The 26,546-nt window shown below is 39.1% G+C and overlaps 1 protein-coding gene across 3 annotated transcripts in view; it reads right to left on the minus strand.

Annotated features, from left to right (window-relative positions):
* AKAP10 (A-kinase anchoring protein 10) overlaps nucleotides 1–26,546 on the minus strand; it is a 52,437-nt gene that overhangs the window by 2,233 nt on the left and 23,658 nt on the right. For 2 of the 3 annotated variants that reach the window (XM_061175055.1, XM_061175054.1), the window contains exons 5-14: nucleotides 26,224–26,322; nucleotides 21,899–21,983; nucleotides 20,970–21,093; nucleotides 19,704–19,840; nucleotides 17,317–17,461; nucleotides 15,389–15,562; nucleotides 10,305–10,414; nucleotides 7,295–7,377; nucleotides 2,900–2,952; nucleotides 2,182–2,277 (exon numbers count right to left, since the gene is read on the minus strand). In XM_061175055.1, the coding sequence (XP_061031038.1) occupies nucleotides 2,182–2,277; nucleotides 2,900–2,952; nucleotides 7,295–7,377; nucleotides 10,305–10,414; nucleotides 15,389–15,562; nucleotides 17,317–17,461; nucleotides 19,704–19,840; nucleotides 20,970–21,093; nucleotides 21,899–21,983; nucleotides 26,224–26,322 (1,106 nt within the window). The remainder of the gene's footprint in view (nucleotides 1–2,181; nucleotides 2,278–2,899; nucleotides 2,953–7,294; nucleotides 7,378–10,304; nucleotides 10,415–15,388; nucleotides 15,563–17,316; nucleotides 17,462–19,703; nucleotides 19,841–20,969; nucleotides 21,094–21,898; nucleotides 21,984–26,223; nucleotides 26,323–26,546) is intronic. The other variant, XM_061175056.1, reaches the window with a different exon arrangement.

The raw sequence follows: 26,546 nt of genomic DNA on the forward strand, positions 1-26,546 counted from the left end.
TGCTGATTCCTAAAGGACAGACAGGACAGTCATCTTGGCCAGCCAAAGAGAAGGTCTAGCAAGGTTAAAAGCAAAATATATCTGTGCATCTTAGAAATGAAAAGCATATGGTAGTAAAATCTGAACACACAACTCCAATGAAAAGCCTTAAGTTTAAACATCTGCTTTCCAAAATGGTTTCTAAAGAACATTTTCATATTGTCAAATATTTGATCATCAACATGATAACGGGGAATCACAAAAATAACTACCTTGCACTTCTTTATACACCTTTATCATGTTATTTGCTATTCTGGGTTTGACTGAGCCAGTGAATATAGGCAAAAATTACCACCTTTACATAGAAAAGAGGATGGAGTCTGCAAAAGTAAACAGAGCTTTGGTATGAATCAGTTCAGTGAAAAGTTCAAAATTAAACCAAGCTCTGGTAATAACAGAGTAAAAAGTTGGCTACAAAGTTAGCAAGGAAAGGTGATGCTGGACCCAAATCTAAGTTCACGCCTCCATCTGAACATAGGTAACTAACACAGGTAACTAACATAGTGTTCCCAACTCCTGCTAACGTAGACGACAGAAGAGTAGTTTAACACCTTCACAAAGAGTCTGAGCAGAGGTTGGCCTATCACGTGAAGTCTTTGTGAGTCAACTCAAGTTACAGAAAGCAAAGCTGGTGGAGGAACTGGGAGTCTTTGCCTGAAGAGATAACTGGGGGTGCTAAGTGGCTGCCTCCAATTTGCTGGGTTATTTGTGTGGCTCTTGTGGGCACAGCTGGTGAAGCCATAGAAAAACAGAGTATTCGGTTGGGGGCAAGTCAGAATTTCCTAATGATTACTGTTGTTGACCTCCAGGTAAAGATGGAAGATTGATCACACCCATTCAATTCACTCCTTCCTAAAGTAGTACTTAAAAAAATAACCCAAACAAAAAAACCAAAGTCACGAGAAAGGGAAAAGTGAGAGAATAGGCAACAACAAAATGGAAGAGTGTAAATGACTTAGTAGATCCAAAAAAAAAAAGTAATTGATATTCACTTTTATCTTTATTACTTCCTTCTTTCTGCTTTCTTTGGGTTTCATTTACTCATTTTCTAGTTTCTTAAGATAGAAGACTGTGACTTTTCCTCTTGTCTAACATAAATATTTAATGCTATAAATTTACCTATAAGAACTGCTTTAGCAGTATCCCACAAATATAGTTGTCCCTTAGTAATGGTGGGGGATTGGTTCCAGGACCCCTGCAGATACCGAAATCCGAGAATGCTCAAGTGCCTTACATAAAATGGCACAGTATTTGCATATAACCTACACACTTCATCCTGTGTATCTGAAATCACCTCTAGCTTACTTATAATACCTAATACAATGCAAATGCTATGTAAATAGTTGCCAGGCCATGGCAAATTCAAGTTCTGCTTTTTGGAACTTTATGGAAAATTTTTTTTTTTTTAAATATATTTTTGATTCGTGGCTGGTTGAATCCATGGATGTGAAACCTTCAGATGTGAAGCCCACGAATAGGGAGGGCAGATTCTACTATGTTGTGTTTTCAGTCCAAAATATTTTCTAATATTCCTTTTGATTTCTTCTTTGACTAATGGGTTACTCAGAAGTATGTTGTTTAACTTCAAAATATTTGGGGATTTTCCACATATTTCTTTCTCTCTCTTTTTTTTTTGGCTGTGCCACACAGCTTGTGAGATCCTAGTTCCCCAACCAGGGATTGAACCCAGGCCCTCAGCAGTGAAAGCCCAGAGTCCTAACCACAGGACAGCCAGGGAATTCCCTCCACATATCTTTCTGTTACTGATTTCTTGTTTAATTCCTTGATGGTCAGAGAACAAACTGTATGCTTTCAATCCTTTAAAATTCATTGAAAGCTTACAGTTTGTCCTCCCTACACTTTGGAAACTGCTTCTGGGAAGTGAACTAGGGATCACCTCAACGTTACCTTCCTTTCAAGGATTAAAGCCCTCTACTGCCTGTTGTCTGATATCTGGAAATAGCTGTTTCATTCAGTTTGTCAGTTTTCTAGTTGTTTACAATGAGAGGGCAATTTCTATAGCAGTTAATCCTTCAACGGCAGAAGCAGAAGCTCCCTTACGTCCTTTTAAATATTTGTATCTCTGGGATCTAATTCTCTTCAGTTTCACACACGCTAGATCAGAACACAAGTCATCCTTACCTTTGTGGACTTCTCTAACGGCTGATCACACTGTGCCTGCTGCATAACATCACTGACTATCATTTTAGCAATCTTCCAAGCTAGCTCTTCCTGGGCCTATAAAAGTAATTAAACTGTTGATAATGGTTATTCGCTAGAAGAATCAGCAAACATTATTAATGTTCTAAACACAGCTGTATATGCATAGCATTTCTACGTACTTGGGAGGAAGCACATTCCCACGCATGAAAGGACCCGGGCCGCCCTCTGGTTGTGATATATCAACATGCTCTTCACTGTCTATCCGACATCACGACTATTTTCATGTTAGGCGGTCAAAACGAAACGTCTTTCTTTTTCCACTCTCATCTTTCAATGTACTTAACTATTCAAAAAAGCAAGTCTCTACTTCTGAAAGTATAACTGACAGTGAGGAAGGAAACATTTGAGCTTTTGTCTCTACACTGATTACTGGTGCCTGCTGATTAATGGAAACTTGACTGCTTGGATATTTTTCAGTGGCCAGAGTCTCTGGACTGAGGATACCTCCACTGCCTCTACCAGGCAACTGTGAGATGCTAGGAAGGGCCCACCCCTTCTTGTTACCTCCTAGATAAGGAAGCAGTGATGTACCAGGCTGCTTAAGCAAGGGAACTAAGGAAAGAGAAAACTCGAAACCTTGCTTAGAGTAAGTGCCCCTTATAAACAGGAATCTTTTTACACTAAAAGCAGAATTTACCTCATCAGTATTTCCTTGGACCCATTTCTTCATAGCTTGAGAGAACATGGATCCTAGTAAACAAAGCCAAAGTTGAATGTAGACCTCATGCATAATTTTACATTAAAAAAAATGCTCTTATTTAAACATCTATTTCCCAGCTTTTAAAAGATATTCTTTTTTAAAAGATACTATTTTTGGGGTACAACCTCACCCCAAAATTAAGGAATATTACCATTAATAAAAACTAATGATATTGGCTCCATAACAGAGTATTTAACTTGCAAATATTATGGTTTGAAAAACTCTGAAAAGCTGTTTTAGAGCTCTAGATTTTTCTTCTATTCTCCTCACTTGAAGAAAGAAACTATCATCTAGTGTTAAATTTGCAGTAAACATTCAAAGATCAAATAAAACCATGACCAGGATCTGGTCTTGAGATAAGAATCTAGCAATACATCAGGAGATGTCATGTGTGTAAATCTTTCAGATCAGCTCCTATACAAAAGGGCTTCCAGTGCACATTATGCTGCTACATGCTGGATCTCTGGTCTGTGTTAATTTGCTGGGTAGGATCAGAGTTTTAAACAGCCATGCTCTGTCCAGGCCATAATACACCTCAAATTCCCAGGAGACACACAAGCCTATCTCCATCTGTACTCTAGATGCCGAGGAGTCACCAAGGACGTAGGTTAGCCTCTATTTCCAGGTATTAAATACACAGCTTATCCTTTCATTAATACATATAGGCTCACATCCTAACTTTGCCTTAAACCAAGTAGTTGGTAGATTATTTCTTAGGCAAGACCCTGATTAGTTCAATGACTGGGATACTCTATAGTAAACTGTAGCATTCATGAAAAAAAACAAAACCTGGATCCTTTTCCCTTAATATTTTGTATTATTAGCTAAAAGTCTGAACACTGATCTAGTTAAATTTTATAGCCAAGCAGAGTCAGCAGGGCCACAACATTACATGCTCTGCCTACAGTCTCACCCCCGCCGCACTGCTCTGTCCTCGGGCTCCCCTGCAGTCACCCTGTTGGCAGCCTCCTACTTGTTAACACTCCCTCCTCCTCTTCTAATGCCTTGTCTTTGACTCCTGTGCATCCCTGCCCCCTTTAACAAGGAGCTTCATCAGGATTCCATTCCCTTCAGCACTTTCTCTCTGGGGCATCTCATCCCCTCCTGTGGCTTTAACTGCCTTCAAAATGCAAATAACTCAAAAACTTGTCAGTGGGTGTCAAACCAATACTTACAGATTGTCCTAAGGCATCTCAAACATAACATGTTCCAAGTCGAGCTCTTCTATCTCCCATGTACTCTTTTTCTTGTAGCCTCTATCTCAGAAATTAATTTAATCCTCTATTAAAAATTAACATCATAATGCTTCATCTAGAGAACCCATATGAGAAAACTCATCTGCCTTCCTCATCTGCTCTCCCTATGAAATCTGTCACCAAATTCCCCCTTGGATGTAGTCTCCTGAATTCCCCCTTGGAGGTCTTATAAATCTGACCTTCTAACTCCTGCTACCACTATCTATCCTCGGATCCTCTTTTTCTTCTATCTACATTCCTAGCAAATTATACTACCTGAATCTCTGATACCACTCTCTCCCCAACTCCAATTCATTCGCAGACTACAGCCAGAAAAATGCATCTCACTGCACTCTGCTTAGAAATCTCTGGTGCTCCACAGACAGTACCGCAGGCTTCTTAGTTTGACACGCGTGGGCTTTCACAGTGTGCACGCGGCTCTATCTCCCACCGCTGCACCGGGGCACGAGGAGACTGCCACTGCAGGGACCACCTTCTCACAACATCCTCTACGATGCCTTCTTGTTACACTTTCTCCTAGATGATTTGAAGGTAACTTTTAAAATTACCTTGCTTGCCCTGAAAGCAAAGTTCTCATATTCTCAGAAGCTTCTGAGATACACCCGCCCCAAAACGTAGCCCTTTCTTCTGTGCTCTACTATCAGAGCTTTAAAATCCAAAATGAAACTACAGGTTGGTAAATGACAAGCGTTCTTTGCAGCTGCCCTCAGCAAGGAGAGGAAGGGGGAGGAAGCAGGGCTGAGCTGCAAACGACCGCCGTCAGCGTGATATTCTGAACCAAAGCGCGAGGCTGCACTCAGCTGCTCTGTGATCCCTGACAGGCCACAACTTCCCTGACCCTCAGCTGCTTCACCTGTAGAACGAGGAGGCGGTACCCACAGACGTATCATCTAAGATTCGAATGAGCCGGGACTTAGTCCCCCATTCTGCTCAGGCGTCTACTCAAAATGCCGCTTGCTCGGTGAGCCCTTTCCTGACAACCGCTTCTAAGACAGCACTACCCAGCACCCCTCCAGTCCCTCACTCTGCTTACATGTCTGTGTATAAACACAGACAGACAGACACACACACACTGTATTTATCTGTTTACTGTCCCTCCACTATAATGTTAGTTCCATGAGGGCAGGAATCTTATTTTCTTCCCAGTATTTAGAGCAGTAGATGCATATAGTAGGCACTCGAATGTTAGAATGAATGAACAAATGAGTAATATGAAGAGACTGAATGAATAGAATAAGCAGAGACAGTGATTTGGGGAAAAGTGTTTTGTACACCTTATCTTCATCTTTACTCATATATCTTTAATACATCTTAATTCACATAATACAAAAACAAACTGCAAACACCCAACACCTATTCTCTGGAGCAGCAGCACGTCTTCATGAGCTGTCAAAGGAATAAGACCAGCTTCAGAAAAAAACCCAAACAGCTCAGAGACTCTATTATTACTGGAGACCCCATTACCCTCTCTGACAGAAGCTACCTGATGACACTGGAGTCCTTCCTGACCGATACCTCCAGAGGTTGTCCAGCACCTTCTCTGCACCTAGGCCACCACTGACCTCTTCCTAGTATTCATCTTCTACCCAATAAAAGACACTACTGGACTGTAAGTTTCCTAACAACAGGCTCTGTATCTTCTAACTGCCCCGTGAGTCTGAGTGCACGGAAGCACTCAATAATTATTTACAGAATGAGCTGTGCAGACTTCCTTCAGTCTTTACACTTTCCCAACTGTGTACACCTCAGACTTCTCTGGCTAAATAGGAAATAAAATCAATTTTTTTGATAAACTTATAAAGACAAATAGGTCAACAGGCCCTTTTCTGGTTTAAATTATTTCAACAATTGTTGCACTTTTTGCTTACTCTGTTAATTCATATCTGACCCCAAAGTAGATTATTCATCAACATAAAAGTGGTGCAGGGCTTCCCTGGTGGCACAGTGGTTAAGAATCCGCCAATGCAGGAGACACGGGTTCGAGCCCTGGTCCGGGAAGATCCCACACGCCGCGGAGCAACTAAGCCCGTGCACCACAACAACTGAGCCTGCGCTCTAGAGCCCATGAGCCACAACCACTGAGCCTGCGCTCTAGAGCCTGTGAGCCACAACTACTGAAGCCCACGTGCCACAACTACTGAAGCCTGAGCACCTAGAGCCCGTGCTCCGCAACAAGAGAAGCCACCGCAATGAGAAGCCCGCGCACCGCAACGAAGAGTAGCCCCCGCTAGCTGCAACTAGAGAAAGCCCGCGTGGCAACGAAGACCCAACACAGCCAAAAATAAATAAATAAACAAACAAAATCTAAAGTTAGTAACTATTAAAAAAAAAGTGGTGCAAATCATTACCTAAACAATTCGTGTATTAAAAAATAAGATAAACAGAATAGAAATGAAGTTCTATTCAATTCAATAGGAAGACTGCCAATAGCTCTTAATTTTAAACACACTTACCAAAATGGAACATTTTCTTCTAACAAAAGTTAGTATCTTACTCAAGATAATACTGTCAATCCAATCACACTGAAAATTTTCTAGATATTATCTGAATGGACCCACAGTGGTTTCCTAAATCCTCCTGTGTAAACCAACTGTTTGGAAGCTGAGCTCAGTCACAAAGAGTATTTCTGTGTTTAACTCTTGGAATTAACCAAGCACTCTTTTGCTGATTAAACAAAGGATTTCAATGTCAACCTATTAATATTTTCCACATATATTTCATAATAACTTTCAGTGATTTAGAGGAAATTTAGTAAAATAAAGGGTCTCAAGATAAACCTCAAGTCCAACCTGGATTGGGTATTTTGCCTTTAAATCAAAAGGTGACGAGTATCTTTTCATGTAGATGCGCCTTCTGTAATGGTAAAGCAAGTTCAGTAACTTCTGATTCAGAGAGAGACTGTACTGAGACCTGATTACACGAAGCCCTTGCACTCGTTCATGACTATAAACACAAGGTCAAAGAGATGGCAGTTATTTTGCAAAACAAACAGTTTAAATCTTCAATGATCCTTTACTTACAGTCAATGACTAATGTGAGTAAAAGGCTTGATAAAATGTATAAAAACACCACAAACCTTTCGATTTCTTTATATCAGGTTCAGGCTCAGATTCTCGGATGAACTGCCCCAAGTCACTAACTCTTCCAAATGTCATCTTCCTAAATAAGTATGAAAAGAACATAATTTCTAAAAATCAATTTAAAATTTTTAAAAAATTAATTTTTAAGCATCTTATCTAGATCTAGAAAGCTAGAAATACAATTTATATCTATCCCATGTTACTCAAAGTGGGGCTAATTTCAAAAAGAACTGTCTCCACAGAAAGCAATCTTTAATTCAATGCAATTCCATTCAAAATCCTCAAAAAGTTTATGAAACATGAGTTAACAGATAATTCACAGTTCTACAATTCATACAGAAAAGGCACAAGCATAGCCAAGATAATTTTGTAAAAGAAACAAAAAGGTAAGACTTGCCCTAACAAGATAAAAATATAATTATATACATTATAAAGCTATAGTAATAGAAAGCAAAGTTAAAAGGCAAAGAACACAGTGACAGGTCTTATTTTTAATAGATGCAGTAACTGATAATTAATAACCAGAAATGTACAGAATTCCAACAAACCACTAAGAAATTACCCAACAGAAAAATGTGAAAAAGAGATGAAGGTCAATTCACAGAAGAAAAACCTGACCAACCAACAAACATGACAAAAGAAGCTCAATCTCATAAGCAACAAACCCAGATTGGTAAAACATTTAAAGTTTGATATTATTTATTGTTGACAAGGATGTGGGGAAAATTAGTATCTTTATTAATTAACAGATTGGTAAGAATGTAAAATGTACAGATGCTTTTAAAGATAAACTGTAAACTGGTTAAGGGCTATGAAAATTTTAAATCTGCTTCTTGGTACAGGGAAATATAAAAAGGAAGTCTTTGCTATACTGTGTATCACAGTAAAATTGCAAGCAATTTAAATAACCCATTAATACCAAAATAGCCAAATAGTAACATACCACATTATGGAAGATTTTGCCACAGTTATGAGCTATAATTAATATTATTTATGGAGTACTACAACATAGTTAAAAATGAGGTAAATATGTACAGACTAACATAGAAAAATCTCCAAACTCACTATGAGTGAAAGCACAATATACAGCATAGAGTGTAATATCAGTTACATAAAAATAAGCAAACAAAAATATACACCATAACATAACAGTGATTATCCTGAGAAGGAAGGGGGGAAAATAAGCACTGGTGTGTGATCAAAGGGCACATAAGCCTTATCTGTAAATTTAATTTTTATAAGAAGAGATTAATATATTTGTAATTAAAAGTTAAAAGAAGAAAAAAGAATCCTATGCCTATATATTATTTCATTTCTGGCACAGTGAATCTTATTTTAGAGACAGCCTTCCTAATAAGTCATCAATGAATATATGGGTGCCAATATAGCGACTGATACAAATTTGTTTGCCTTTAGAAAAATTTCAGGAAGATGCTAAAACCATAAAACTAAAACACTGAAAACTATCTCTAAAGATGGAGAAAAATCATTATTTCTCTATTTATGACCCATTTTATAAATTAAAAAATATGTATATTACACACTATATATATATTTTACAAATTTAAATTTTATAAATTAAAATATATTTATATATTTATTTTACACACACAAAAAACTATAGAAGTAAAACATCTTGCAATTGATAGACTTTCTTAAGTCAGGTTTGAAATAAATGAACCAACCGTTCCTTAAGAATGAATATCATCTTTGGGAATTAACTCATTTAGGCTTACTGTCCACCATTTCCTAAAAGAAGAAATAAAGATTACTACAACACTGATACAGCTGAAGACAATGTGGTCAAAATAACCTTCTATCTACTTCAAAGTATTTTCCAGACTTCTTGGTCTCCCAAATACCAATTTACTTTCTGGTAAAAGCAATTAAACAGGTTGAAATCCCTTTTTATGGTACTGCCAGGACTGGGGTACAGTAATCATGTCTTTACACAGGTTTCTGTGTTTTCAAGCCATCTTTAGGGAAGAGGAAGTGATTTTATGATTTGATCTGTGGTAAGGATCAAGAAGTGCTGTAACACAGGAATCACTGTCTTTCTGTTACAGGATAAAATAAACAACCAAGTTAATTCTTAAATACAAAGGAATCATTTTATTCCATTTTTCCAAGTATAGTTGGTTCTCCGTATCTGCGGGTTCCACATCCATAGACTCGACCAACTGCCAGCTGAAAACTTCAGGGAAAAAAAAGCCAGAAAGTTCCAAAAAGCAAAACTTGAATTTGCTGTGCATTCCAACCATTTACATAGCATTTACATCGTATTTACAACTATCTACATAGCACTGACATTGTATAAGGTATTATAAGCAATCCAGAGATGATTTATACAGGCTTAAAATACTAGGCCATTTCCTATAAGGAACTTGAGTATACTCAGATTTTGGTATCCGAGGGGGTCCTGGAATCAATCCCCTGCAGTTACTGAGGGATAACAGTAATAGTTATACAGTCCATGATAAATGATATTGGCATCTTTGTAGTTTAGTTTTGGTTTTAAGACAGAGACTTTGAAATAGCTAACATATGAATCCAATGAAATGTGGAAGAGATAGCCTAAAACACACTATGTAAACATGACACTCATCAGAGTCGTATATGGTGGTAGAATAATGATGTCAATGATATTTACCGAGTGCTCACTGACATCCGGCAATGTTTTAAATGCTTTTCACGTATTATCTCATTTAATCCCCTCACCAGCCCAAGGAAGCTCACTGACATCCGGCAATGTTTTAAATGCTTTTCACGTATTATCTCATTTAATCCCCTCACCAGCCCAAGGAAGCAGGAATATTATCCTCATTTTACAGATGAAAAACCTGAGACACAAAGAGGTTAGGTAGCTTACCATAAGCGGCTGAGCCAAGACTGAAACTCAGGAAGTCACTCCTGAGCCTTCACCCTTAACCATGCTCTACTGCACTGCAGGTATATTCAAGAGAGTAGAAAACAATTTTTAAATTAAAAAATAAAAAAGATGCTCACCCTGCATACGTCCGTTGATACAAAGATTCTGGATCCAGACTTGCAGCATCCACAATTATCGCTTCATCAAAATTTTTCAGAATTTTAACACTGGCTTTTTTCACACTAGACTACAACAGAAATTGTGAAATTAGTAGTATGTTATTCAGGAGTCAAATCAGTCCTGGGTTTGGAACGACAGATTCGTACAAAATCTTCAGTGTTTGAAACACATGCACTTTTCATTCAACCCTGTCACTAATGAGATGCTTAACAGCAATGATTCTGAAATGTCATCTTGAACATAACTACAGGAGGGAAGCACAATACTAAAGCGTACGACACATGCGTCTGTGTGGCAAATGTATCTTCCTTAATGACTGAAGTTCCAACAAACGTGCTTACGTTCCCAAACGTGCAAAACTCCCATTCTTCCAGGCATATGTATCTTGCCTAATAAATGTAAAGCCCAACTTTTACAGGATAAACATGAATGCTTTTGATTTTCAGTGTGGCCATGTGACAAAAGATAAAGGAAACTTTCTAAAAGGACCAGCATTCTACCTCCTATTCCTCATGCCCACAAAAAAAAAAGCAAGTCAGAATTGGTACTTCTGTGAAATAAAGAGGCATGGGTTGACCCAGAAATTCCACTTCTAAAAATTCAATTATAGACAGACTCACACTTATGCAAAATGACTTATACACAAGAGTATTTATTGCAGCATTGTTTCAAGTAACAAAAGACAGGAATACGTTTAACATCCATGACTAAAGCATAGGTTAAATTAAAAAAATAATTGAACAGACACTTACAGAACACTCTATATTAGGGGTAAAAAGGGCTCTCTTCACATGCTGAGAAGGGCACATAATTTAAAAGAAAGAGGTGGGGCTTCCCTGGTGGTGCAGTGGTTAAGAAATCCACCTGCCAATGCAGGGGACACGGGTTTGAGCCCTGGTCCGGGAAGACCCCACATGCCACGGAGCAACTAAGCCCGTGCACCACAGCTACTGAGCCTGTGCTCTAGAGCCCGTGAGCCACAAGTACTGAGCCCGTGCGCCTAGAACCCGTGCTCTGCAACAAGAGAAGCCACCGCAATGAGAAAGCCTGCGCACTGCAACGAAGAGTGGCCCCTGCTCGCCGCAACTAGAGAGAGCCCGCGCGCAGCAACGAAGACCCAACGCAGCCAAAAAAAAAAGAAAGAGGCACCAGAATAAAAGAAGAGAGAAATACTTCCATGAGGTCACTGAGGTAAGATACCAAAATGAGGTATCACTAGTAAAGAAAACTACAGACCACTATCTCTTAGGAGTATAGATGCAAAATCCTCAACGAAATACCAGCAACATATAAAAATAATTATATACCACAACCAAGTGGAATTTATCCCAAGAATGCAAGGTTGGTTTAACATCTGATAATTAATTAATGTAATACACCGTAACAACAGAGTAAATCCCCAAAACCCACATAATCCCCTCAATTGATACAGAAAGAGCATTTGACAAAATCCAAAAGCCTTTCATGATAAAAAACATTCAATAAATTAGGAATAGTAGGGAACTTCCTCAACTTGATAAAGAGCATTTATGAAAATCCCACACATCACAAAATAAATGATGAAAAACTGAAAGCTTTCTCCGAGAAATCAGGAACAAGACAAAGATGCTCACTTTCACCACTTCTATATTGCAAGTTCTAGCCAGAGCAGTTTAGCCAAGAAAAGGAAATAAAAGGCATCCAAAGTTGATAAGAAAGAAAACTATTACTATTCGCAGATGACATGATCTTACATATAGAAAATCCTAAAGAATCCACAAGAAAACTATTAGAGCTAACAAATGAATTTAGTAAAGTTGAAGGTACAAGATAAACACACAAAAAAATACACTTAGTGAACAATCAGAAAATGAAATTAAGAAAACCATTTCTATTTATAATAGCATTGAAAATAATAAAATACTCAGGGATAAACTGACTCCAGGAGTCAGTTTATTCTTGTGTAAGAATTGTACACTTCAAACTACAAAACACTGCTGAAAGAAATTAAAGATGGCCTAAATAAATGGAATGACATTCCATGTTCATGGACTGTAAGACTTAATATTGTTAAGATGGCAATACTCCCTAAAGGAATCTACAGATTCAGTGTAATCCTGACCAAAATGTTAAAGCTGATCCTAAAATTCACACGGAATTACAAGGGACCCGAATAGCCAAAACAATCTTGCAAATGAAAAATAAAAACAAAGTCAGAGGACACACAGCTCCCAATTTCAAAACAGAGCCTGCAAACCATAGTAATCAAAACAATGTAGCACTGGTCTAAGTACAGACACACAGATGATGGAGTAGAGCTGAGAGTCCAGAAGTAAACCCATCTATCTAAGGTCAAATGATTTTCAACAAGGGTGCCAAGATCATTCAACGGTGAAAGAGTAGTTTCTTCAATAAATAGTGCTGGGACAACCAGATATCCACATGCAAAAGAATAAAGTTGAATCTTACTTTACATAATATATAAAACTAACTCAAAATGGATCAAAGGCCCAAAACTCTTAGAAGAAAACAGGTGGGTATGGGGAGTAACTACTTAATGGACACGAGGCTTCCATTTGGGATGATGAAACGTTGTGGTGATGGCTACACAATACTGTGAATATACTAATGTCACAGAATTGTGTACTTTATAATGCTTAAATTTATGTTAAGTGAATTTTACCTCAATTAAAAAAAATTGTATTTCTAAACACGATGAACAAGTTGAATGTGAGACTGGGAAAACAATTACATTTATAATAGCATCAAAAACAATAAAACATCTAGAAAAAAATTTAAGAGAAGAAATACAGAATTATACTTGAAAACTACAAAATATTGTTAAGATGGCGATCCTCACCAAATTGATCTGTGGAGTCAAAGTACTCCCTCCCTATCAGAATCCTGACTAGCTTTGTCGTAGAAATTGACAAGCTGATCCTAAAATTCACATGGAATTGCAAGGGACCTCAAACAGTCAGAACAATCTTGAAAAAGAAGAACTAAGTTGGAGGACTCTCACTTCCTGATTTCAAAACTTATTACAAAGCAACAGTTATCAAGACTGAGTTAAACAGATATCATTCAACCCAGCAATCCTACTCCTAGGTATATACCCAAGAGGAATGAAAACCCATACCCACACAAAAATTGTACAGTAGCATTGTTCGTAACAGCCAAAAGGTGGAAACAACCCAAATGTCGATGAGCTGATGGATGAACAAACTGTGGTGTGTCTATACAGTGGAATATTATTTGGCCATAAGAATGAACAAAGTTCTAATACATGCTAAAAACACAGATGAACCTTGAAAACATGCTAAGTGAAAGAAGCTAGTCATAAAGATCACATATCGTATGGTTCCACTTATATGAAATGTCTGGAATAGGCAAATCTATAGAGACATAAAGTTAAAGTAGATTAGCAGTAGCCTAGGGCTGGAGGACAGAGGATTAGGAGGGTGATAGTTAAAGGATACAGGGTTTCTTTCTTGGGTGAAAAAATGTTCTAAAATTGATTGTGGTGAGAGTTAAGCAACTCTATAAATATACTAAAAAACCACTGAATTATACAGTGTAAATGGATAAATTGTATGGTATGTGAATTATATCTCAATAAGGCTCTACAAAAAAAAAAAAGAGAGAGAGAAAAGAAAAGAGGAGGATAGTGACCGGAAGGGGGGACGAGAGTTTCTGACATACTGGTAACGCGTCCTGTTTCTTGATCTGGATGCTGGTTACATGGGTTAGGTCTGCTTTTCGAAATTCTTTGAGCCGTACGTAGTTATGAAATGTAGAGTTTTCTGTATATGTTATTATACTTCAACCAAATATGTAAAAATACACTTTATAGTTAGCACCTACACCTTTTAAGTGCCTAAATAAAAACAAAGCATTCCAGCTTGTATCAAAAAAACGAAATGGCAACCACACTCAGCAGGTCACCTCCTTATGCAACCTCAATAAGAGGAAAAGGTACTGAGGACAGACAGCCTTGTTGATGGCAATAAAACTGTACTGTCCTAAAAATTAAGAAAATTTATCCAAGGCCCAGGGTCAAAAATTATTTGCCAATAGTGATGAGAAAATAATTATGCTATATTATTAAACTTATGGTGAAAAAAACTAGACAGAGAATATATTCGTGGCTCTGCCACTTACTGTGTGACTTCAATAAAATCAATTAACTTTTTACTACCTCCTTACTCTGTTCTTGGGCATAACCCACTTTCTGTGATTTTGCAGACAGTCAGAGAAGGCCTGATATATGAAAGCACTCCAAAAAAACCAAAAAAGGTTAAGGAAATGTACAATGCCATTATAGTTCAAAATGAAACCAAAAGCTCTTCAGTGAAATATTAATAAATCTAGGAGTTCACTCAATTATTCTCTAAAAAAGCATTCCAAATTTAGTTACTAAAATTTCCCAAATAATTATACAAACAGCTTTTCGGAGGCTATAAATATGTCATGTGATTTGATTATTTAAAGCAAGAGCTGGGCTTCCCTTGTGGCGCAGTGGTTAAGAATCTGCCTGCCAATGCAGGGGACACGGGTTCAAGCCCTGGTCCGGGAAGATCCTACATGCCACCGAGCAACTAGGTCCGTGCGCCACAACTACTGAGCCTGCGCACCACAACTCCTGAAGCCCGGGCGCCTAGAGCCCATGCTCTGCAACAAGAGAAGCCACCGCAATGAGAAGCCCATGCACCGCAGCGAAGAGTAGCCCTCGCTCACCGAAACTAGAGAAAGCCTGCGCACAGCAACAAAGACCCAACGCAGCCATACATACATACATAATAAGTAAATAAGTAAATAAATAAATGTTTAAAAAATAAAGCAAGAGCTGCAGTGTCAAGCAGAATAATGGTCTGAATGAAACAGCAGGACATCTTACAATATGACACACTGTTAATCATCACAAAGACTTTGGTTAGCATATATAGTAAGTAGGCTAATTTTATCTCTCCTTTGTTTCTTCTACAACCTAAAAGCTACAAACGGGATCTGATGCTAAGATCTGAGCGAAACAATCCTGGCACAGAGGCACAGGGGTCACTACCTGCACCGCGGAGCTGTCGGCCGCCCCGGGGTGGGAGTCCTCGGTGGGGCCGGCAGAGCCCAGAGCCGTCAGCAAGACACCTCCTCCCAGGAACTCGTCTCCACGAACCGAATGGATGAGATCATTCAAATATTTATAATAAAGGTTGCTGGACAAAAAGCCAGGCAAAAAGACCTGAAGAGAGGATACAATTTATTTTAAAGTTGAAATCAAATACACTAAAACTTTATTTTACAACAAAATTTTACCTTCAATGCTACCAGTTAGCACACATGATTTTACTCCTCCTCTTACACTCCAAGTATTATCCCTTTGTACACAGTTTACATTGTAACTAAAACTACAATGTGCACAATTTATAGATTTTTTCCCCCAGAAAACTTGCCATGAAACTACTGAATGGACTTGATTATCTAGACTTCTTAGATACCAGGGAGGGATCTAATTTGAAACTAGATTTTTCTTGTTTGTTATAAATATTGAAGTCTTTGTGTATATACTGATTTTCACTTTCGATCTGATTTCCTTAAGATAAATTACCAGGAGTGTGATTACTAAGTTAAATGATAAGAACATTTTAGCTTTGATAAATGTTGAGGATGCATCACTAGCATTATCAAGGCATCTGTTTTGACACGGGCTTCCCAACACTGGGTTCTGTCTTTTCAAATAGCTGTTAAATAAATGTCTAATGGTACATGGATGCTTTTATTTCTATTTAAAAATTATTAATGATGTTAAGTTCCCAACTTTATTATTGGCATTTCCTATTACCAACTTTTCCTTCACAGCATTTAGCACAACTGTAAATATTTACGTCTGTGTTTAATATGTGCTCTCCTTATAGACAGAGCTCCAAGAGGGCAGAAGCTATGTTTCTTTTTTTGTTTACCCCATAACAACAATACCTAGCAGAGAAATACTCAAAGTATTAGGGAACGAAGCATACATATCTTTTTCCCATTTACCTACTTGATAGTACTCTTAAAAATTAAAATTAGTATAAGTTCCCTAGATACACAGTTAGTGAGAAATATTTTTACATTTAGTTTTTCTCTGTATTTTAACTTACTACCCAGAAAGTTTACATTCTTTATATGATACATATCTTGAACGTTTCCTTTAAGATCAGAAAATTTTAATTTTAATCATGAAAAAATTATCAACCCTGGACAATAGCCGATAGTCTATCCAGTTTACCACCAGCCTTTCAATGATTTGATTTTTATGTGTAACTCTTCCATTTTCCTGAAATTCAGTTTTTATGTGTGGTATCATGTGGTATCATGTGGCAGTGCTTACTTAATCCCTTTCCACCTAGATGCACAGGACATATATGAGCAAAATAACCTCATGGGCTTATCCTGGGCTCTTGCAATTCCTAGTAAAATCTGCTTTAGTTCATCAGAAGAACAACTGATTCACAAATTCCAACACTTTATTAAGCAGCTATTAGTGACACCCTATAAGTGATCATGATACAGAAAACTAGTGCTCCAACCCTGTTGGAGGGTTTTGGTGAAATATTTGGATCATCCCTAAGCTAACTTTGCTCAATACTAATTATCTAAAAGATGTTATAATAACAGTAATAATAGCAGTTAACATTTTTTAATGCTTACGTTACTAATAAGCACTCTCCACGTCGTACCTCATTTTTATCCTCAAAATAACTCTATCTGTATTAGCCCCATTTCACAGAGGAGGAAAATGGCATTAAAGGACTTCAGTAGCTGCCTGAGGTCACTCAGCCTATGAAGGTTAAGATTAATACATACCAAGTCAGACTCAAAGCCCCCGCTCTCATCACTGCTGCACTGCTTCAATTTTCCACTGTTCTTTTCTGTTTGCTTTTTCCCATGTTCTATTTTCTGAGTTCCACCAGTTAAAAACTTCTTGTAGTTTAACGCTTTTCAAGTTTTGGTTACCTTCTCCATGGTTGTCCAGGCCTGACGTAACGGAGTGGTGAAACAGTTAGGGAGCGGCCCACCTTCCCTGCAGATGTTGGATTCAATTTCCAGTCGTACAACATCATCGAATCCAAGAGGATGTGTGGCCTGGAGGGAGAAGTACCTATGGTAGAAAGACAGCCAAAGTAAACCCCAACTCCACAGCAATCATAAGCAACTTCTGGCACCTACACCAGAGAACCTTCTATGAGGCTCCTGCAGACCTAGGACTATAGAGCTGGGTTGATGACAGCCCTGCTGCAACCTGTATTCCCACCACCGAAGATATATCTGAGCCAACGTGACCCTCCCTATCTGCCTGCCACCATCTTCGGTTCTTGTTTAAGATTTTCCAGGTCAGGTTACAATTGAGGCAAAGAAACCAATCGCACACACTTAATGGGCACCTAGTGCTCTGTTCAGCGCTTGGGAGAAGGAAACAAATTTAAAACTGGGTAAGACATGGACATGTCCCCTGGAAAGAGAACAGAATAGATCCCTGTACAGGGTACAAAGGAGAACATACAAGCATAACTATGTGGCATACATAATATACATGTAGGAATTCAAAACAAAACAGCATTGAGGGTGAAGTGGATGAATTTGATGTATTTAGGTAGAATAACAGGATTTGCTAATGATTTGGTGTAGAAAGGAAAAGGAGTAATCAATGATAACTCAAAGATTTCTAACTTCATAGGATATAAAGCAACTAGTGTTTTGGTAAACTGGTTATAAACTGAATACAAAAAAAGCATTAAAAGCGGAAAAACATATATGTTGTCTTTTGAGCATTCTGTGGCTTCTAACTCCTGTGCATGATACAAATACAGACAGGCTGATGAGGCATGATATTAAAAAGTAAAAATAGAAAAACAAATAAGCAGGAAGTGGTAAAATGACAGTGCCGGGAGGATGTCACACAGTAATTTTCATTTAAAAATGGCTCCCAATTTGAAAATGGGATCCAGTGGGAAAACAAGGTCTCTGCACGGCACTGAGCTCCAGCCAGGACCTTACTACTGCCACTCTTCTATTCAAGAAGGAAAAAACTCTTCTTTTTTCTTGCTATCAGTATTTTCTTAACAAAAAGTGAGTCTCCCATCTTGCAACAACTAAGTTGGCAAATATTCCTCCATGATTTGAATTTTGGGGCACCCCAGACCTTTTTTTTTTTGGGCCGTGTTGCGCGGCTTGTGGGATCTTAGTTCCCCAACCAGGGATTGAACCCAGGCCCCGGCAGTGAAAGTACGCAGTCCTAACCACTGGACCACCAGGGAATTCCCTCAAATTTCTAAATGTAAATGCTTGCTACATTAACATCCATATAACAATGTTTCTTATACAATATTTTCCCACAAATATACTGCACAAAAATAAACATTGGACAAACATTAGAATTGCACCCAAGTTCTGCCACTAATTTGCCCTGTGACTTGGAGAAAGTCACTACCCCTGTGGGCCTTAGTTTTCTCATCTGCAAAATGGGAAAATCAAACCAGCTCCCTAATCTGGCTATTCATCAGAATCAGATTCCTGGAGCACACCTCAAACCTGCTGAATCAGAATCTCTTAGAGAAGAGGATTGGAAACCTATTTTTGACAAGCTCCCAGGTGACTCTCATGCCGACAGGAACATGGACCTGCCCGGCGATGTTCGGGAACCACTGACCTGGATGCTCTCAGCTCTCTTCCAACCCTAATATCCCATGGATTTTTCTCTGCCTCTCAAGTTATCTTCTTAGCAAGTGCTCACAGATACAAATAACACATTACTTTTCTTTACAGAACGAGAACAGTTCGATGAAAGGGGGGACAGACACAGTTTTCAATTCTGTTCACTAAGATTGTGCTGCCCTCTCATTTTCAGTGAAAACTAATGAAAAACTACTCTTCACCAAGTAGTTAATCTGGCTGAGCAGACGTGCACCAGAAAACATGGTATACCCCACACAGACATTTAAGACCCTTTGCAATAGATTCCAGCTAGTTTCATCTTCTCCTGTTCCCTTGACCAAGTGTCAATTACGCAAAGTTTCTATGGCGCTGCTCGTACCGATGACTCTGCCAAGAGTGCCCTTCCCCGCTAGCAGAATTCAATCCATTTTTTAGGCGCCAATCAAATCTCCTTCTGTGAAACCCTCAGTGACCTCCACCAACATCGTCCTGCTTGCCACACACAAGCCTCCCCCTGCCCCGCCAGCAACTTATTCTAAGAACCCCATACTCTGAACACACCAATGAAAAGCAGCTCTTATGCGGCTCCCTGTGAGCTCCCTGGCGGAAGAGACCAAGGTGACTTCTGAAATACGCATCAAGTACTCAATATTTGCGGAAAGCTGGATACGTCTATCACTAAGACTCACTTGTCATATAAAATCATGGCGTCGTTCTGTGCCTCCTGTCCGTCATACTGGCCCTTTTTGGCAGCAAGCTGAGACTGGAAGTTGTCTGCTGCCAACCAGAACTGTAGGATATTCACTGCGTCCTCTTTCTCCATGTACTGGGAAGGAAAAACACAAAAGAGGAAAATCAGGCTATACACAGATTTCTCTCACTATCTCTCGTCTGTATCTAAGCCCCAACTATTAAAATACAGGACATAGAGGAAAAAAAAAAAAACCCCACAAAAGAAACCCCCCCACCCCAAAACAGATCCACTTGTTCAGTTAATGCCAGTCTGCAACTTACAGTCATTTGAGATTGAATAATTTTTAAATATTCTTTTAGGGGGAGAAAAACAAAAAAAACTAGCAACAACAACAAAAAGCAACCACTACACAGCTGAATGCAAACTTTAGTGAACTGGAGTAAAAATTAAAGATGGATTAGTGGTTCCTCGCTGGCAAACATACAAAAGGTAAACCAACCAGACCAAATCTTTTATACCTGATCATTCCCACCACTCCACCTGGCCATGCTAACCTGAACAAATGCTGGCTTAAACTTAAGCAAAGAGAGGGAGTGAAAACACAAATCAGCTGAATAACTGTATCCTTGTCAAGAGGCAAGAGGCAAGATGCAAGTGTGAGTCTAAGTTACTGCTTTGTGAGACTGGGAATCCTCTTATCTCGACTTAATAGTCATTTGCTTTGCAACAAAAGAATTTCATTTGCTGAAGCCTAACAAATCCCATCACTCTACACTGTATGCCTCAAAGAGATGAATATACTCATTGCTTGTTGCAAATGCTTCAGTCCTATCAAGGGCAATCCTATCAAGTGGCTAAAGTAAAATGAAGACAGTAGGAAAAAATTTACTACTTTTCCTTCTCTCTTCTGAAGTTTGCTCTGCAAACACTTATGCACTGGAATCAAGTATCAAATTTCATGGTTTTAAAACAGCTCTAAATAACTAAAAATCTGCATTCTCTTATAAGTAGTTTAATTAGGCTTTTCAAAATTAGAGTTACTTTACTGTGAATTTTCATGTTCTCTTTCATCTGACTAATGCCGTTCAAGTACTCTTGCCGTTAGATACAACTTAAAACAGTAATCACAGTGCTTAAATCCACCTGGTCAGTTTGGAAATGATTTGTCTCTTCTATGTTATTTTCTATAGACAGGGCCCAGCATGTACAGCTTAGAGGCTGGAATGCTCTAACAGAGTGTGAAAGGAAATGCAGACTTTACCTCAGAGAAATAAAAGAGGGCTGACTCACAGAAGAGAATGTCAGCCAGGTAAACAGTTCCACTGGTCAGCACTTCAATCTGGTATTTACAGAAATGGTGACTTCGTAGAAACTCACTAAAGTGCCTGCACGTGGACAAAAAGGTAAAGTTTGAGGGACCGACCAAGGAAAGAGCTCAGCTGGGAAGAACACACTCTTTCCCCACTGTGCCTACTGCATCTTAACGGCCTAGGTCAACGTGGCCTCCCTTCCCATGGCGCCTTCCTGATTCCTCTCCCTGTAAGTAATCTCTCCCACCTCTGAATGACGTGCAGCTCTCCTCTGATAGCTAACTCACGCTACCTCCTATTACAGTGACCAAAGAACATGCCCTATTTCTCTTATTAGGCTGCCATTTCCTTCAAAGCAGGCACTACATCCAAACTGTGCATAGCACCCTTTTCATAAATGTTAAATGAAAGAATGAATATGGAGATTTTTTTTGAGGGCATGCAGCAATAATTAATCTAAGAAAACTTTGGAGGCAGTTTCAGCAAATCTATGTGGATTTAGTAATATGGCATCCATTAAGCTTAAAGCATGCACTAACAAATCAGGATATCCACCTGAAGACATGCATCGTTTAAACAGATAAACCAATTACTATATCACACTACAGTCACAATCACCTCTAACGACTTTGGAATTAAAAATAAATTCTTTTAACTTAGGAAATACTAACATTAAAAATAAAAATCTGTTTTATTTTTAGAACTCACATAATTTATATTTAAAAGAAACCATGACCCAAGATAGTCTTAGGGAATGTCTATAAGATCCTGTAAACATTCAAAGTATTTAAATCCTCAAAGATAGTTTGGTTTTAGTTACTCGTGAGACTGAACCCGAACTCCCAAGAATGCACAATGTGGAAATACGACATCGACGTACTCGTGCTCCATTGCACTGAAGACTACGGACTGTGCTGAGACAAAACAGTTGGGATCCACCTGCCCATCTTCTCCACAAATCTTTGCTGTAAGAGAAATGGTAAATAATTTTTCTCTAAATCCAAACTATACACATTAGTAAATCAAAGTAGGAAGTAACTGTAAAGGCATAAAGATTAGCAGGTTTTAAATGGAATTAAGAGAAAATACAGGTGAACAGCTGATTTTGAGGTAGGGAAGGTCTTTCTAAGCATAAATGCAAAAGCAGAAATCGAGTCAATAATATAAAATAAATTTCTATACATTAAAACACCCCCAAAACCAAAGGGTAAACTGGGGGGAAAAATTTGCAGCATATATGACAGTTTATGAATGACAGATTATTTTCATTCATGTATCAAGAGCTCTTACAAACTAACAAGAAAGTCTTGAAAGAAAAATGGACAGTGGACACGAAAAAAAATTCACTAAAGAACAAATATAAAATGGCCAATATAAAAAGATATGTGTGCTCACTAGTAACCAAGTAAATATAATTATAGATTAGAATGAGGAGGCACACCACCTTTTGTCTAGTAGCTTGGCACAAAATTGTTTTAACAATCCATAAGCTTAATTGTTTAATGATACATATGCTTGGGCAAGGGCATGGGAAAACTGACACTTGTGTTAGTGGGCATATAAATGGGTATATCTTTTTATGGAGGGCAATCTGGCAGTTTCTAGCATAAGCTTTAAAAATGAACACACCCTTGCAATCAGCAATTCTACCTCTAGGATTGTAACCTAAGGAACTACGGAATTGTGAAAGAATTATCTGTTTATCAAAATGTTATTTGGTAGAAATTTTGAAACATAAGATGGGCTAAAATTAGGAACTGCCTAAATAAACTGCAACAAATCAATAAGCTGTTTACTAGCTAGCTCTTAAACATGGCTGGAAAAAGTTCAGGACCTTAGTGGGACTTTAATGAAACCCAAGGATCATGCTACAGTTACCTGGTCCATTACAGCACACCTCCTCTCTCTGTAGATGTCTTAACGCCTCTTGCTCTATCCTCTTTGCTGATGACTTGGAAAACAAGCAACCAGAAAACAAATTCCATCTGCTCCCACCACCTCTACCAACTCACCCGCATCACTACCTCTGCAATCTCTCCTGCTACTACAGACGAACTGTCCTCACTCCTATCTGGAAAACTCTAAGAGCACTGGGTCCCATCCTCTCTTACCTCCTCAAGGCACCTCTTCTACAGCAACTGCCCCCCTCCCTACTGTATCAACTTCCTCCTACTGCCTCATTCTCACCAGCTATGAACTGTTTGTATGTTATACATATATATGTGTTTGTAGACTGTCATACACCTTACATGCTGTGACACATCACCTTAAAAACAAAACCCAAAACCACTGTCCCTTGACTAACACCCCCTGCCAGCTCACCTTTGAGTAAAATGCCTCTAACAGTTGCCATACTTGCTGTCTCCGCTCCTCCTATTTGCTTTTAAGACGCCTCCACTTAAGTTTTGTCCCTAATGGTCCACTGTAATTAAGATGCCCACCACTGCCAAGTCCATCCCATTCCTGGTATTCACCTTACCCAACCTATCAGCACGACATGCCATCTTTGATCACTCCCTTCCTCCCAGAAAGAGTTTTTCACTTGGCTTCCAGAAAAAACTGCTCTCTTGATATACAGCTGCTGCAGGAAGGCCTCCACTACTGGCTGTTCCTTCCAGACGTCAGACCTGCCGCAGCACCCAGTCCTCAGACCTCGCGTCCTCACGCACCACACTCCTCCCAGGGATGCTACTCAGCTTCATGGCTCTAAACCCAACCACAGGCTGATCACTTCCAAACATACATCTCCAACCCGGACCTCTCTCACGAGTTCCTAACGTTAACATCCAACTGCCTACTTGGTGCTCAGCATTTGGATGTCTGAAACCCAAACTCCTGATGCTCCCTGTCAGCCATTACTCCTGCATCGACTTCACCTTACAAATACTCCCCCAGGTATTCAGGTTTTAAAAAAATGAAGTCGGGGCTTCCCTGGTGGCGCAGTGGTTGAGAATCTGCCTGCCAATGCAGCGGACACGGGTTAGAGCTCTGGTCCGGGAAGATCCCAAATGCCACGGAGCAACTAAGCCCGTGCACCACAACTACTGAGCCTGCGCTCTAGAGCCCGCGAGCCACAACTACTGAGCCCGTGTGCCACAACTACTGAAGTCTGCACGCCTAGAGCCCATGCTCTGCAACAAGAGAAGCCACCGCAATGAGAAGCCCACGCACCACAACCAAGAGTAGCCCCTGCCAGACGCAACTAGAGAGAGCCGGCGCGCAGCAACGAAGACCCAATGCAGCAATCAACCAATCAATAAAAATAAAACTATAAAACTTCTAAAAAAAATATTGTTTAAAAAAAAAATGAAGTCATGCTTGATTCCTTTTTTCCTCTCACACCACTCACTTCCAAACCATCAGCACATTCTGTCAACTGTACCTCCAAAATATTTTAAAAATTCCACCACTTCAAGGATTTGTGGAAGATGGAACAGGCAGTGGAAGCACAGTTTTGAGGTCAATCTAATTCCCCACATAAAAACAAAGAAATTAAATAGCAACGCCAAAAACCCAGAGATAACATCTACAACAAAACCAGGCAGGTGGGATACACAATAAAAGCTTAAGTGGAGGCTTCTTCAAACTATAACTTACTTGAAGTACAGCTATATTAAAATATTCCAGCTTGAAGAGGAGACAAATAATTAGGGCAGGATTCAAAAGAATGAGGCCCAAAGAGGAAAAGTGAGTGGTCTAAAGACATAGAGGTAATTAACATTTTAAAACGCATAGTAATACACACTGGAATGGAAACTTCTTGATCACTGAATGTTATCAACTTGATCCTTCAGATTTTTCCCCTCATGGGATTACATCGTTAATTTGATAAAGTTTAAGGAAAGGAAAATGAGAACTGCAGTGACACTTCATCTTAAAATGTGACTCAAAACTCTCTCCTTTTCTCACTACCCCAGACAGTTGAGTTATCAATTGGTACAAGCACCCAGTGGAATTACTAGCCAACCAATTCCTCAAATAGCCAAATTCTAATCTGTTTGGACACCTACCAGTTATTATTAGGCACAGTTGGTCTAGGAAAGTCTAAAAGATGGTAGCAACAAATTTTCAGATAGAAATAGAGGAACTACATAGAAAAACCAAAATCCCATGACAACATCTGCAACAAAACTGGGTGAAAACTCCAAAATACAAGCAGACGGGGACAGCCACCAACAGCCACAAGACCCGTGTGTCACAGGCGTCTGCGAGGGAGAAGAAAAGGGAAACAATGGGGGCAGCACTGCGGCAGACAGCAGGTGTGCCCTGGAAGTACGCGGCCAGTTCAAGAGGCTCAGCTGAGACCGGGAGGGGCTCTGCTGTCCCCAGTGACGAGGAAAGACTGAAAGAGCCCCACGCTGGGACGACTCTGCTAGGAGCAGAATAATAGGCTTCCGTTCAGAAATCAAAAACACTTAATTTTTGTATTAAAAACTCAAAACTTAGTGCTAGGACTTGATGGGAGTATAATAAATATCTGTTCAATGAGTAAATCAACCACTTGTATCTGTGATTACAGGTGTACCTGAAGTCTTTCTGATACAACACAGTCAAAGCTTTCAACCATTTTTATTATGACCTACAGAAAAATATATTTATGTGACTCAGTAGATGTATGTACATGTGATGGAAACAATTTTCTGAAGTGGTGTGTATCTGCCCTTACTACTGTGAAGCACTTTGATTTTTCTAGTCTAGTCTTTTTTGGCAGGGGGGTGAGGACCTATGAGGAGACTGGTCCCAATCCAGAGTTTGAAAAACACTGCCAAATAGCGTACTAGTTACCATGTAGGGGTCTGGTTTCAAGTCCTAACTGCCGTGTCTAAGCTGTCACCTTGGGCAAATTACTTACCTTCTCTGTGCTTCCTCCCTTATAAAATAATAACTGTATTTATGCCACGAAGTTCTTTAGAAGACTGAGTGAGTTTGTCAACGGGAAATGCTTAGAATAGCGTCTGGGACCCAGTAAGTACTCAGGAAACGTGTGCTACTATTATTCAAGTCAAAAATTTCATAATTTGGGTCCAACAAGTAAGAGGGAAACTTTTGAAGTGAGCTACAATCAGATATAATAAAGTACCCTGAAAACAGACAAGGAAGGTATATGTTGAATTACATGTTCATGAAAAATTCTCTTAATAATAACCAAAAATAGGCTTTTTTTTTTTTTTTTTTTTTGGTGCCACAGCCTCAAGCACTGCTTACCTACGATGTCATTTCTCATTGCTTCTGTAATTGGTATTGGTTTAGCAGCATCTGGAGATATATATTTGGTAAAAGTATTTACTGCATCTTGTTCTATACCTGCAAGGGAAGAAGGGAACAACTTCAAAAATCAAAAAGCAACCTGGACCAGTAACGGACCATATTCATGAATAGCAGGGTTTGTTTGCTGTGCGCCCAGGCACACACACACAAACATATCTTTTATTACAAATAAACATCTTTGTAAATATACTTAGGACAAAACAGCCTCCATGGTAACGTTGCTCCTGCACTGCTTGGTTCTTGGAGCAGAGGAGTTACAT

The sequence above is a fragment of the Eubalaena glacialis genome, chromosome 19 (genome assembly GCF_028564815.1).
Source record: "Eubalaena glacialis isolate mEubGla1 chromosome 19, mEubGla1.1.hap2.+ XY, whole genome shotgun sequence".
Classification (NCBI taxonomy): Eukaryota; Metazoa; Chordata; class Mammalia; order Artiodactyla; family Balaenidae; genus Eubalaena; species Eubalaena glacialis.